This window comes from Cygnus atratus, chromosome 2, assembly GCF_013377495.2.
Source record: "Cygnus atratus isolate AKBS03 ecotype Queensland, Australia chromosome 2, CAtr_DNAZoo_HiC_assembly, whole genome shotgun sequence".
Lineage (NCBI taxonomy): Eukaryota > Metazoa > Chordata > Aves > Anseriformes > Anatidae > Cygnus > Cygnus atratus.
The window spans coordinates 53969209-53984391 of NC_066363.1; the positions used below are offsets into that span (position 1 = coordinate 53969209).

At 43.9% G+C, this 15183-nt stretch overlaps 1 protein-coding gene across 1 annotated transcript; it reads left to right on the plus strand.

The window, feature by feature from the left end:
• Positions 1-4146: 4146 nt before the first annotated feature.
• Positions 4147-14970, plus strand: RBM24 (RNA binding motif protein 24). Its single transcript, XM_035549881.2, has 4 exons — positions 4147-4709; positions 5255-5378; positions 6438-6492; positions 12848-14970. Exons 1-4 carry the CDS (start codon positions 4542-4544, stop codon positions 13173-13175), a joined length of 675 nt encoding a protein of 224 aa, XP_035405774.1. The 5' UTR covers positions 4147-4541; the 3' UTR covers positions 13176-14970.
• Positions 14971-15183: the final 213 nt, after the last annotated feature.

A 15183-nucleotide genomic window follows, 5' to 3' on the forward strand; every position in this document is an offset into this window, starting at 1 on the left:
ATTAAGGTGTGTGAAAAATGAGTTTACGGAACTGTCATTCTAGAACCACTGGGTTGCAAAGGCTGTGGTCCTGTTGGTAGTTTCAGTTTAAGGTTAGAAAAGGGAAAAGCAAGGACTGCTGATATTGTATATGAATCCTGCAGGAGCCACTGATATAGGATGAGGCTAGTCCACAGGAAAATCTAATGGGCAACACCTTGGTCTTGGATGGTTGTGCTGACTCCCCTGAGTCAAGGCTAGTGTTAGGATTGAGAGTCTACAGAGCAGGTGTTGGAGCACTGAGTTTATTTCAGAATTCTGTGGGAACTAGAAACTAAGTTGATTGTTGTTCTTGAAAGGAAGAGGTTATATGGAATGGGTGATAGCTACTTTCTAGGACACAAGCAGTTGAAGATCTGTTGTCATTTCTTCTGTCTGCAAGAGCCACCAAAAGCTAACCCTGACCAAACCCTTAGTGTCCTGTCTGCCACAAAAATATCTTAAACTCATTACAGCACCACTCTTCATATTGGTGCTGATTAGCTTATTAACACCTGTTGCCCAGAACCCTAATACCCCAAATTATGGTCAGGCCCATCACTTCTGCCCAGACAAGAGTGCCCATACCCTAATCACTCCTGAAAGTATTTGTGCCCTTCCACGCGCCCTGACTCTTCCAAGGGCCAGCCAGAAAGCCATCCCCAGTTCTCCTTAACCCTAACTGAGCTCTGATCAACAGCCCCTGTTAGTATTCATCCCTGTGAACTCTGCGCAGGATTAAGCTAGGTAACAGAATCAAGAATGGAGGAGAATTACAGCTACTGTGCAGAAAAACAGAGGCTTGAGGAGCTGGGTTTACTGTTGGCTGGGAGACAGCTCCTGCAAAGGCTGTATGGGTCTAGAAAAGGATCACTGCACTCGAGGTAAACAGACCAAGGATGAGAATAGGAAAATGAGGATAATTAGCCTAGGATTTAAGGTATGATCAGGAAGAAAGAAGAGATTCAGCTATTAGAGAAGGTAGATGGAGTAGAAAAGACGATGGAGTAGAGAAAGCAGAAACAGTACTGGCTGTGAAAAAAATCAAGAAAGCTTTGCTTGACTAAATTTTAAAGTCATGATTAAAACAGGTGTGGGACACAACAGGCTGAAGATATATTTTTTGTTCTTGTGGAGTCTGTAGGTCTGCAGCAGTAGAGTTGTAGTGCAGTATAAGTCAATTGCCATGGGGGCTACCCTTCTTTGTTGAAGGCTGTGGTTGGTTGGTTGGAATCACATCTGCACCTTAGGAGAGAAGGACCAGAGAAGGCTTGTTCATTACAGGAACCTGTAAAGCTGCCAAAATTGTAAGAAGATTGGTGACATCTGAGGGAAATCAGCTGTGTTTTTTCCATTAAAACATGCTTCCTGGACCTCAAGTTAATGATGTAACTGTGGCTGTGTTTTGATTTGCAACATAAGGATTCAGGCTAGTGTAAGGTCTGCCTGATGAACCCTAGCTAAATGTAAGAAGTACACCCTTTATTGGGATATAGATATGGAAAGTTAAGTTTTGTTTCTGCATCCTGGAAGACAGACTGTTTTAGGTTGGGTCAGTCAAAATCACCAATCTTCCACTTAGGCTCAATTTTTTATTGGTCTGTGGATACAATTTGGAACTGGTGGGACTGATCAGCTCCATCTATTGCTGCAGGATCTATGGGCTAGAAGACTGGGGAGAGGACTACCACCAGCCTGGGTAGATGCATCACACTTAAAACTGTGGGCAGGGAAGAATTTCTTGAATGACTATGCTAGAGGTAGGCATAGGTTACTGAGTTTTACAGCAGGCAGCTGTGGGTTTGGAGAGGGAACTTGGACAAGGGGAATGGGAAGAGGACTTAGCTGTCAATGTGGGATCCAAGATTAAAGATACCAAGGCAGTTCAAATGTTCTGTTTATCCCTGGAATCCATAAAGTCTGCAGGTCTCGTATGAGCATCTTACCATTGACAGTATGAAGTCATTAATAAATTACGGTAAACAAACTGTATTTGTTACTGGATTCCAGGGGCAAGTTAATCTGAGAATTGATTTCTGAAAGCCACTCTATCGGACAAGATATGATGATGTGTTTTGGAAAGGAAACTTTGTGGCTGAAGATCTGCTAGCATTAGGTGACTGTAGAAGGCTGATGATATTTGGTAAATGGCTGATGTAGTTAGCCATAAGAGATCAAGCTATGGCAAGTGAGGATTGCTGGGCAAGAGAATAAAAATGTGTTTGGGATGAAAGAGGCAAATTCCTCTATACAGCTGCAATGCAGTTCTGGGATAGCCAAGAGTTGCTTTTCTGGCCTAAATGCAGGAGTTTGTGTAATGACTGCAAAACGAGGTTTATTCACCTTTCCTGCAGATACCACAAGACAAGCAGGAGTGCTGGGCACAGAAAGGAACAGGGAATGTGATGGGCTGTGCTCGGTTTTAGGCAAAGTTCATCCTTTGGGCCCACAAGGGGCTGAGAAGTTAATTGTACTCCTAAGTGGTGTGTGCTGTAGTGCTCTGGGGAGTACGGACACCTTTAGTTGGGCTACTATTTAAGTTCAGGTCACTGGGACAGAGTTTAAGGCTACGATTAGCTCTCGGAGCAGAAGTGGCTAGAGTGTCGGGTTTAACACAATGTTCCAGACCAATATGAGAACTATGCTGGGAGAAGTTTTTGGGCAGAGTTAGCTGGCCTAACTGGATTCAGGCCAAGGTTAAGGGCTTGGCATTGCAGGAACCGAAAAGCAACATTTACATCTGGACCACAGAACCACAGAATGGTTAGGGTTGGAAGGGACCTCTGGAGGTCATCTGGTCCAAGACCTCTGCTCAAGCAGGGCCACCCAGAGCAGGTTGCCCAGGACAATGTCGAGGCGTCTTTTGAAGATCTCCAAGAAGGGAGACCCCACAGCCTCTCTGGGCAACCTGTGCCAGCGCTCCATCACTCACACAGCACAGAATCGCTGCCTGGTGTTTAGGCAGAACCTCCTGTGCTCCATTTTGTGCCCCTGGCCTCTTGTCCTGGCTCTGTCTTCATTGCATCCTCCCATCAGGTATATTGATAAATTCCCTCTGAGCCTCCTCATTTTGAGGCTGAAACATCCCAGCTCTTTCAGCCTTTTATATCTCAAGATCCTGCTAGCGTTGCTAGACTTGAATCTCAGTTAGTACTAACATACTAACCCCAATGATTTAATCTGGACAATCTTAAGGCTCAGGTAGGGTCTGGGGCTAGTTTTAGTGACAGCATGGCCTATGTATTGTACAGGCCTTAGAACTAGGACAAAGGCTGCTGAAAAAAAATCAGATGGGCCAAGGTTAGAAATGGGGCAAGCAAGGCCTGAGTCTAGGGGTAAGTGTTGTCATTATGGTTAAGGTTTGGTACTGGAGGGGCTGGAAAGTTTTGTCAAAGTCCCTTCTGCAAACTGGTGCATTGCTCTTTTTTACAAGGGACTCCACAGGAAGAAGTCCAACAGCCAGAAGCACTAGGAGAAGGAGGAAAAAGAGACACCAGCACTTATCAAGACTCTGTGACCACAAGGGAATGGCCCAGAAGCCTATACACATGTGCACATCTGTTTTCTCCAATCCTTAACCTTCCTCCCATCCTTCCTGCCTCCCTGTGAGCCTCCCTCCCCCCCAGCTCCCACAGTCCTCCGTGTCACACAGGCCTCCTCTCTTTTGTTCCTCTGTGCCCTTCCCAGCCGCTGCACAGGGCAGGGGCAGCCAGAGGAGGGAAAGACGAGGGGAGCAGCTTCACCAATTTCTCTCGCCCTGTGCCCGGAGCAACAATGAGCAACCACCACCGCCCCAGCACCCAAGCTTTGCCCCCCTGGGGGCACAGGGCCGAGGGGCTGGGGTCTCAGCCCTGCCTGCAGCTTGGGGTGCAACCACGCGATGCTCGCAGCGGTGACCCCCCCGGGCCCCCCTCATCCACACGAGCCCGGGGCGAAGCCAAGCCGCGCTCGGGCGGCTCGCAGCCCCCCCCTTGGGCGCCCCCTTCCCGGAGCAGCCCCTCGCCCGGGGGTCCCGGCGTGCGGGGGGCATCCAGCTGTTGCCGCCAGCTGTGTGCCAGCCCCGGGAGGGCCGGCCTGCCGTCGTCCCCGCCCCTGCAAGGAGGAGGAGGAGGAGGAGGAACCGAGAGTGCCCGACCCGGTGGCTTTTAGGGGGGGGAGGCCCCGCGCTGCTGTGCTGCTGTGCTGTGCGCTGCTCTGCCCTGCCAGCCGCTGCTCCTGCCGGCTCCCGGTGCCTCTCCTGCTCCTCCTCCTCTTCCTCCTCCTCCTCCTCCTCTTTTTCCTCCCGCTGCCGACCCCGGGAGCCCCGGAGGCTGCGGGACTGCGATCCGGAGGGAGGAGGAAGCTGCGAGAGGGACTGGCCCCGTAGCCGGGTGCCGGGGGGGAGCCGGGAGGGCCGGGAGAGAGGGGGCCGACGAGCCGGGAGCAGGGGGCGCGGAGGAGAGGCGCTCACCGGCAAGCAGGGGGCTCGCCCCGGCGGCCACCCGTGGGTGCGGAGCGCGGCGCCCCGCGGGGCCGGGCGGAAGATGCACACGACGCAGAAGGACACCACTTACACCAAGATCTTCGTCGGGGGGCTGCCCTACCACACCACCGACTCCAGCCTGCGCAAGTACTTCGAGGTCTTCGGCGACATCGAGGAGGCGGTGGTCATCACCGACCGGCAGACCGGCAAGTCCCGGGGATACGGCTTTGTAAGTGCCGGGCTGCGGGGGGGCAACGGGGAGCGGGGCCACAGCTGCGGGGGGCTTTGCTTCCCCCTCCTCTGTTATTTTTCTTCTTTTTTCTCCTCTCTCTCTCTCTCTTTCTCTCTCTCTCTCTTTCTCTCTCTCTTTCTTTCTCTCTCTCTCTTTCTCTCTCTTTCTATCTCTCCCTCTCTCTTTCTCTCTCTCTTTCTATCTCTCTTTCTCTCTCTCTTTCTCTCTTTTTTCTCTCTTTCTCTCTTTCTTCCTCCTTCTCTTTTTCTTTCTTTTTCTTTCTTTTTCCCTCCCGGCCAAGGCGTGAAGCTTGGGGAATCTCCTGGCTCCTGGCTGCCCCACCGGGGCGCCTGCTGCTCCCCGATACGGCTGCTCCGGGGGTTATCTGCCCGGCGGGCTGCTGCCAGCGGCGCCCAGCCCGTGCCCTCCACCCCTCAGACCCTCAGCCCACTCCCCTAAGGGTGGCCGGGGGCTGCCGAGAGTTGGGGGCTGCCCCACTACCACCCGCCGTGCACATAACCCACCCACCCACCCCTCCCCAGGTCACTATGGCTGACAGAGCCGCTGCAGAGAGAGCCTGCAAGGACCCCAACCCCATCATCGACGGCAGGAAGGCCAACGTCAACCTGGCGTACCTGGGCGCCAAGCCGAGGATAATGCAGCCAGGTGAGGATGTGGCCCCCCATGGCTTGTCTGTGTGCGCCCGAGGTTTCCGCAGGCAGTGAAGCTTTTAAAAGGTCGCGCCGTCCTGCATGTCCCTCGGGTGCGCTTTGGTTTCGGTTTTTGAAGGCAGCGTGTAGGCACCTTTCTGGTTATTTCCTACACAAGCCCTGTTTAAACGCCAAAAGCAATCAGGACTGACATATCTGAAGTTCTCCAGGAAGATTTCCACAGCTCGGACACTTCAGTGGTTATTCCCACTGCAGGGAATGTGGTGGCGCTGACCATTTACAGTATCGCTGCAGGGAAAGATCAGTCTAGGGGTGAATCGCTTCCAATGTGTGCGGTCTTATTAATACAAACAGTAACTTAAAGCAAAGTCCCAAGGCAGATGGGAGCTATTAGGCAAAGTTTAAAATGAAACGGCTCTTCCTAAGCCCACATCTGAGCAAGTGTGATGTCCTGTCCACTTCCCAAACTTCGCACCGAGAGAGCTGGGAACGCAGAGTGTGTGCACGCTGCTGCTCTAAAGGAAGCTGCTCTGAATTCCTGCGTGCTTAGCCCGAGGAACACTCTCGTGAGTAATTTAGTGCCCACAAAGGAAAGGGGGGGGTTCATTATGCTTGGGCAGCATTTGAAGAAGAGAAATGAAGTTAGGATTTGACCCCCATGTTCAGTCCTCATGTGCAGAGAGGGCTCAAATTTGATTCTGTTGAAAGTACACAAATACTGTATCATCCTTTGGGGGCTAGCATTAAGGACTAGGATGGAGCACAAAGTAAGAAGTTAATGAAAACTCTGTGCTCGTTGTTTAGCCAGTCATTCTTCTGAACATCTCTGTGAAAATGCACATCACTGTTTTAATTTCTGTATGCATGTGTGTGTTTGTGTGTATGGGTTGATATATTTTGCTTTCTAATCTGTGGTTCTACAGCCTTACAGGCATCGTCACTGGAGGTTGTTGGTGAAGGCTGTTACTCTGTGTTTGTGTGCGTGTGCATGTACAGCACAAACAAGTAGCAGAAGAACACTCATACAGAGAATGTGATGTGTTTTTGTTGGTAGGTTTTGCCTTTGGTGTTCAGCAGCTTCATCCAGCTCTTATACAGAGGCCTTTTGGGTAAGTCTGTTCAATGGGACCTCAAACAGGGGAGGAAAAATCCTTTTGTAAAAAAAACAGAAAGAAAAAGTATGATCCTTGAAGGCCTCTTGCAGTAGCAGCCTTATAAACTCACCAGCAATACTGAAGCTCTCAGACTTGCAAATGTATGCCCGTAGACGTGCTCACCTTGTTGGTAATGTTCTGAATGCGGTAGCCGAGTCAAGTTGTGTGGGACGTGTCCCTTCCAGCTAAGCAGTCCAGTCCCGTATGACCCTATGATAAAACAAGGAGGTATGACTTTATGCAAGATTGCTGTGCCCCGTTTCTCGTTTTTCAGCTTGACTCAATGTTATTTATCTCTTTCTAATCTGACAGGGATCGTTTACAGTTAAGATAACTGATCAGAAGGATATGATGATAAGAGGTGGAATAGTTCTGTTTGGAATTAAACTCTGTAACCAGTAGACTCAAACACAAACAAGCTAAAATGGTGATTAACGATGCATGTATGTTTTTTTCATATAGTCAATAGACCTCCGTGTGCTTTTTTATTTATTTATTACAGTAATGAAGTGGTGTTGATAGCTAAACTGTGTGCTTTTATTTACTTGAAAGAGCTGTAGTGAAAGTTTTTTGGGGGGGTCTTTTTAATTTTGTTTTTGTTGTTGAGGAGTGACTTTGCCATGGGGAGCAAAGGGCCTTTTTTTGTTTCCTTGCTTTCAAGCTGTAGCTTGTGACTTTTTTAACCTTATTTTGTAGTGAGTGCTAAATCGTGTGACTTCTTGATTTTTAAGTAAATCAACATATTGCTTGCATGTTCATAATTTTGGGGATTTTGTTCTTGGGAGGGGTGTGGAGCTCCTTATTAACAATGTGCGTCCATTTGGGCTTTCTAATTGGAGATTTTTTTTTCTTCACTCTGACTTTAATAAATAGCATATTTCTCCTTTACTCGAATATACTATCCCTAAGTATTTCTAACTCTTGCTTCTTATAGGCATATAATTAGGAGGTGAGGTCTGCTTTAAACTTTCCATACAGTGTCACTTCACTAATGCACACTGGCTGAGAGGCACATCGCAAAATAATGCATTTTGCTAATTAATGAGTAAGCTAACAATAAAGTAGGGAAAATGCGTCACAAATGTATTTTGTTTATTTGACTAGAAAAGCTAGAATAGTGTACCTAGCTGTTACTAAGCAAGAACAGCTTCTCAGTTCATCTATAGGTAAAGTTCCTGTCCTCAAAACTGTAGGAAGAAGTTTTCCTGAACACTTTATGTACTCTTGAAAGAGAATGTTTGTTCTTCGGAGACACTTGGAGAGGTTGTAGAAAACTTTGTCTTTTTTTTTTTCTTCTTCTTCATCTTCCTATAATTTTCCTCTGCTGTATTTTGTTTGACTGCTTTGAAGCGTGAGGAACCGACAGTGTATATGCAGCAATCAGTTTATGATGCCTCCACTAAGGTAGGCAGGAGGTGGAGTGTGCTGTCTGCAGAGCTGCTCAAGCACTGGTGCTCAGAGGACCCAGTGGACTGCCCGGGGATCAGCCGTGGAGAGGCTATTTTCTGAGCACAGCAAAAAGAAGGAGACCCTGTGCACTCCCTTGTTTCAAGGGCTGTGCAAATGTAGGGCTCCTTCTTGCTTTACTTACCCTGAGCCTACAATAGGTCACTTAAATCTTGTTCAGGTCAGGGAAATTCTTCCAGCACGCTGAATAAGGTTTTATTTCTAATGCAATATATATAAATCTGAAGAAAAGGAACATTAGTCCCAGGGTCGTGTGTATATCAAATTGGTCATTTTTAATTCTTGGGTTTTGCCATTCTTTTGCTATGTGCAAACAAAGGAGATTATTAACCCTGCTTCCCCCTCAAAATTTCCAGTAACCTGTGTCTTTTCTAAAGAATACAGTTTGGATTAGGAAGAACAGCATTTGTTAGGATGAATTAACACCTTCATTCTCTTTTTTCCTTGAGAATAAAGTGGGGTTGTTTCAGTGCTTACTTTCATCTATTTTATCTAAGAGTTCACTCGTAGAGGATGTTGCATGGATTGCACTGAAATATGTAGTCACCTTAAAGCCTTTCTTCTTCCTGTGCAGTTGCACTTTGAAAAAGTACACTTTACTAATACGCTGTGTTAAACAGGTTGTAGTGATGAACCACTATCAGCACTCTGCTAATCCATACATAAAAGCACCAAACATTTTATTTTTATTTTTTTCCTACCAGAGTGCAAGTTAGTGAGGTGCAGCCATGCTCTGGCATGGTCAGCAGTGTTTTGTTACGGTTTCCCACCTACCAAGCAAGAAACTGAAGATAATTGGATTATGTTACATTATTTTACTGAGAAGATACAGTAAGGACAATATTCTGAATTAAGTACAACATTGTTGAAGTGGAGGGAGCCAGCAACTAGATTAGCTTCAATGCACGAAGCATTTACATTCTGGGAATTCTTCTTTATTCAGTACTGCAGAGACCAACTCATCCACCAATTAACATTTCACCCTGCTCTTTAAATTCAGCATCTATCTTATTGTTGGTGTGTTTTCTAGGAAGCTGTTTGATCACAGGACTGGTTATCTATACAGCTCTGTTTTCAGGATTGTTTATTAAAATACTATCTCTGAATTCAATAGGAATTTATGGAGGGGGAGGATGACTTTGCCTCCTAAAATAGTTTTTCTCATTTTGCTTTTGTAATTTTTACTTTAACATTGATGGAAAAATACAGGGTTATGCAGAGGCACTGGTGCAGGTGATGACTTGTCCTGTTGAAGAATTTTTTTCCCTCTGTTTATTGTCTAAAACTTGTATCTCACTCAAAATGAGAACGTTCTCTTAGTTTTTAGTTCAGACCCAAGTTAAATCCCAAGTTAATAAATTTATTATCAAATGGTTAGCTGATACTACCTGCCTTCTAAGAGTTAGGCAATTCAGCCTTCCTTAAGAGAGAAGGAAATGCCTTCTCTTGAGTTTGTGATCAAAAGATCTGTATAATATTAGACTACTGATAATCTGGAGCTAGGGAATGAAGCCACAACAGTCAAAAGTTAACCTGCAGAATGCTAAATGTCCTCTTACTGTTACCAGACACAAATTTAAAAGGAAGCATGCCAAGGGTCTTGTATCTCTTGATGCTTCTGTATCTTATTCCTGCACTCAGGAAGCCTGTTTATTGACTAAAATCTACTCTCTATGCTTACAAAACCTGATGATGGTCCAGAGCAAAACATTTCTGTCCAAGTTAAATAACTACTTTCTCAAGAACGTAATGTTGAGAGTCACTTATGTGTTACTACCGATGAATTTCTGTTTGACACAGCTTTCTGCATTAGTCTAGAAAGTCCTTTCTTTCCTTTGAAACAATTAGCTGTCATTTTATTATCACTTACAGGATTGTATTTGGAGGTCTTAGTAAAACACAAACCTGTTAAAACAAGAATGAAAGTCTTAAGGCATGTGGCAGGAGCGTATGCCATTTCATTTTGAATATCCCAAAGCTACAGTTACTGCTAAAGTTAAATGTGGCTTTCCTTTGCTTTTAGTGCAAAAGCTTAAAACAACAAATATATGTTCCAAAATAAAAACTACAGCCAGGAAAGAATGCTTAAACCACGTACAATTCTCACACACTTACTTTCAAAAACAAAGCAGCAGCTTTTATTTAAAATTAATGAGTCTAAGGATATCCAGCCTAATTGGAAATTGCTTTTTCAACTTTTGACCTGGCAGAGCATTAAAAGCAGTGAGGTTCTGAATGGCTGAGGTCTACATGTGCTGGCCTCTGCAGAAGGTAGAAATTTACTTTGGCCATATAAAGCCGTTTTACTCGACTCAAAACAGTTGCAGCATGACAGATGATCAAAAATAGCCCCACTGCAGCTTACGCTGTCAATCACCATGTGTGAAATGGCATGGTGGTGAGGAGCCTGCACAGGGTTTATGTTTATTGTAGGGTAAGACGTGGCAAACAGATAATGTTTCATAACTTCACCACCTGTTATTTTCTTGGCTTAATAAAACAAGTCACAAGAGTTTAAGTGGGAGCACATGTATCTTTCCGTCTTGTTCAAGGATACGGTAGAGTGTCCTAATGTCCTAAGAAAATCTTAGTAACATCAGTTCGAGACAACACAAGCACCTAGATAAGCTCTCTTATTGTATCCCTTCTGTTAGAATTATTCTGCCTCATCAATGCCGTATGTAACAAGTACTGTGATGTGATGTTAAATGGACTCTTACATGATGCAGAAAAGGCTCTCACTGACTTAAAATTTGTTTTTGTTCCTCTTTACTTAATACTTAAGAAACATGGTGTTATATTTGTTAGGATTGTGCTTGGCTGGTGACCAATGCAAAATGCTTGGTTTTGCTCATCCATTTCGGATGGAGAGCTCAGGTAATGATGTATATTTAAATGCACAGAGCCAGCTTAAGTATGCTTCAAATGCACTTCTGGCTAATCACTTCATAAATGAGGTGAGTTTTAAAAACCCAACTTACTGTTTTGTTTTATGTTTTCTTTCCCTCCCCACCCCCTATTTGTCACTCTCATTTTTTTCATTTCTCCCTTCACACAGTAGGACATGAATTCCGTTGACATGTTGGGTTTTTATGATTGTGGTGTTCATGTTGTGGTGTCATGTTCTGAAACACGGCAACTGCAAACTCCTCTCTGCTAGCACTCTTATTCACTCCACTGAGCTCTTTTTCTCTTAAAAAGAAAACGGGGCTGTTCCAAAGTCTGGTTATCACGTATTTTTAACTGTAGTTTGCTGTGAATCTAGTTGACAGTGTCCCTTCTGATGGAAATGTTTCCTTGTTGATCATTTAAGTAGTTCTTGAAGTTAATTTAAAAATTAAACAAACAAAAACCTTTCAATTAAAACTTGCATTTGGAGGACAGATTGTACCGTTGCAATTTGCATCTGTGCTTACAGTGCACTAAAAGGTTTATGCAGTCTTTCGAGTTCTGTGTAAAGGTAAATTTCAGTATCAAATAGTAGTAAATTTGCACAAGCAGTTTTTCATGGACTTATAAAGATTCACTCTCTGGCACTGAGTTCCATGCATGAAGAACTTCCCTGTGGAAATTCAGATGTGAGACAGGACTATGAATGTAAAATGAAAATTATTTCAGATGCGTTATTTCTAAAAATTGTATTATATGATAAAACATGACTATGAGATGAATTTATATGTATTCTTGTATGCTAAAACAATGATATGACCAGTTTTCAAAACTGAAGGGCTAAGTAAACAAGCCAAGGAAGCAAGTTTTGTGACTCGGAGAAGACGGGAAAGTGTGTATACTGATCTATTCAGAATGGTTATTGCTTAAGCCATAAATCTGTGTTTTTGTTTTTGTTTTTGCTTTTGTTAAGCACCAGATCTATTTAGACTTAATCCTATGCCCACCTCCCAAAAAACTCTATGCTGTATGTCTTGCATAGAAATAAACAAGCTGGCACAAAACAGGACATCAGTGGCCTGATAATCAAACAGGTTTGACCCTTGTGTCCTTATGAACTTTATAGAAGTGTGATGCACATGTACTTAGGAGTCACTGTTATGGATTTTAATAGCATCTATGTAGCTTCCCCTCAATGGCCTCTTGTGACGGAGTGAGCTGCACTATAGTTCGTTTGGAAAGTGTGATTCTTGCTGTGTTTACCACACTTGTGAACTTTATTTAAACTCCTTTGTCGCCTGTGTTGTTTTTTTTTTTTTTCTTATTTTTAATAAGGGTGACTGAGGTTGCAGAGAAATTAATGTGTGCTGAGTCTGCATAGCAACTTAAGTAGGGTTGCCACAATACACTCGTCTTTCCTGCCCCCCCGAGAAGACTTTACATAAAATCGGGGTTAAACCGTTTTGTTGCCTTATTGGCTATTGTCAAAATCATTACGGTGACGCTGTCAAACTGCTAAGTTACTAATAATAAGAGTACTCACAGGAAATAATTTCACTAAGAGTCAAGTAGTTCAGTGAGGAGCAGCATAAAAAAAAAAACGCGCTTGTAGGTGTTTTGAAAAACAAATACTGCAATCAAGCTTACTCCTTTAGAGTTGCCTTAAAAGTGACATCAGCAATCCTGGTCCTTCTAAAGGTTTTAATAGCATTACCTGTATTATCCTCAAGCGACGTTAAACACTCCTGTTTAAGTCAGCTAGAATGCTGTGCTTTGGAGCAACGCACCTCTTTGGGCCAGTGATCAGATAATTGGTCCGTTCAGCCTTGTTATTGTGGCAACCCTATGCACATAACAACAACTAAATTGAGTTTGTTTTAGTTCGGAGTATGGATGTGACGCCTAGGCGCTGACTCACCTACCACCTCTGACTCCCTCTCCCATCTTTCAACAGGATCCCTGCTCACTATGTCTATCCACAGGCTTTTGTGCAGCCCGGAGTGGTAATTCCCCACGTGCAGCCCGCAGCAGCCGCTGCTTCCACTACACCCTACATCGACTACACCGGAGCTGCGTACGCCCAGTACTCGGCCGCCGCGGCCGCCTATGAGCAGTACCCGTACGCCGCCTCGCCAGCTGCCGCCGGGTACGTGGCGGCGGGGGGCTACGGCTATGCGGTGCAGCAGCCCATCACTGCAGCAGCACCGGGGACGGCCGCTGCGGCCGCTGCGGCTTTTGGCCAGTACCAACCCCAACAGCTGCAGGCAGACCGTATGCAATAGCAGATGGACTCCTGAAGGAAGCTCGCTCTTTCTCTTCCTCTTTTCGGCCTTCCAGTATAAGTAGTTGTTCAGAGACAATTGATGTTAACTAAGGAGCTTTAAGGAAAGCGATGCTATTGCGAAACTAAAGAATTTTGTTCCACTGTCTTCATACAGTATGCATCCAAATCATGTTGTTAGAGGGGAGGGGTAGCGCGGCATGTCTAGTTTCAAGTAGCAATCCCGAAGAAAATGGAAAAAAAAAATACTGTACTGTCATGAAAGAGTGGCAGAGTAGCAATGGGACTTCGTATTTTAAAACAAACAAAGAAACGAGAACCAAAAAAGCAAAGGTGTATTTTTTACAGTATCAGGGAAGCAAAACTGCCTTTTATAAGTGAGAATATGGTACTCAAAAAGTTTGAACCAGGGGAAAAAACTGAGTCAGCAATATGTAACCTTTACCCATTTTAAGAGGAAACAAGCTTAAAGCACTGATCGTCCTTTGTAGCTTTCAGAAGCTGTCTTCGTGAGATAGCATCTTCCCACTGTTTCACTAATGGGCATCGAACAATCCGAGGAAGATGGCCTGCTAGTAAGATGGCGGACAGGCACCAAAGTTATTTTCTTATCTGTCCTCTGGATGAGTGGAACTATGGAGCAAGTGATGTGGAAGTAAGGGGTGCAACAGCTGTAGAGACAATCAATAACACAGACAGTTCTGGACAGAACACATCACTCGTGCTCATGTGATGAGCTTGTCACATCCTAATCCCTCACCCCATCCTGTTTCACTTTTGGGAAACTTTAACTGCTGGTGTCAGCTATTCTGATTCTAAAATAGGATCAGCCCTTTACTACAACAGCCTTCTCTTTCTATTTATTGCATCTGTTCGTAACTTGTGAATAAAGGCAGGATGAAGCTTAATGAATTAAAACCTTTAAGAACTGTTTTAAGGGAATTTTCTTTTCTGAAACCATTTGTACAATTTTAATATCTATTTCAGGATTATATTTAAAATATTTATTAGTGAACATACAGTACACAAGGCAACTTTTGTTACCAAGACTGCAGTTCTTGAAGGGTTAATGGTATGTGATTTATACTGTGCCTTAATTGTTATGCTATTTAAAAAGAAATATTTATTTTGAAAGTTTTACTATGCTGCGCTCTAAAGAAAGCAACTTTAGATGTGACACTGTAAAATTATGTATTCATCTCATGGCATAAATTATTTAGTAGGGTTAGATGTAGCATATTAAATATTAACCTAATTAACTAAGGATTTTGACTTGGATTTATTTAAATTCAGTAAGTGCACTGTATGAGGGTACTCTTAAATTAACACTTTTTTAGGTTTTTACATAAAATATTGCTAGTTCATTCTTTTTCCCTCTAATAGATGTCCATGTAGACCTCTCAAATACATTAGTGCAGTTTTCTCACTCATCTGTATGTAGACCGACTATTTTTCCCTTTGCTAGGAAATGCTGCTTTACATTGTCCTGTGAAACTACAATACTTGCAATTTTTATTCTTGACCGAAATGGAATTTAGTATTTTACACTGTATTGGATTTTTTTATACTTGAACAATTTCATACAAGGGAAGACAGGATAGCATTTTTATGGACTTTATCCAATGTCACTGGATTTATTTTAAGTATTCTGAATACTAGCCAGTGTTATAATGTAGACATGACTCTCCTGTGCATATTATTTATTCAGTATGTATATTGCTTTAAAACATTTCAGATCTTTTAATCTATTCACTCGTATTAAAAACAATAAAAAAAAAAGTCGCATCCTGTCTCGTGAAGTTTGTTGCTCAAGTTGTCTTAGATCTTGTCCAGCTAAAATTAGGGGGCCAACCTTTTATGTAATCTTCCTGGTGTGTGGAGGAAACATATGCAATGACTTTAAATGCAAAGATAGATGTAAACTGTACTAAACGGAGGAAATTCTACAGAGAACATCCACCCTAAGAGTCATCATAAAGTAATCGAGAGTGCAGGGGACTTTGGGAGGT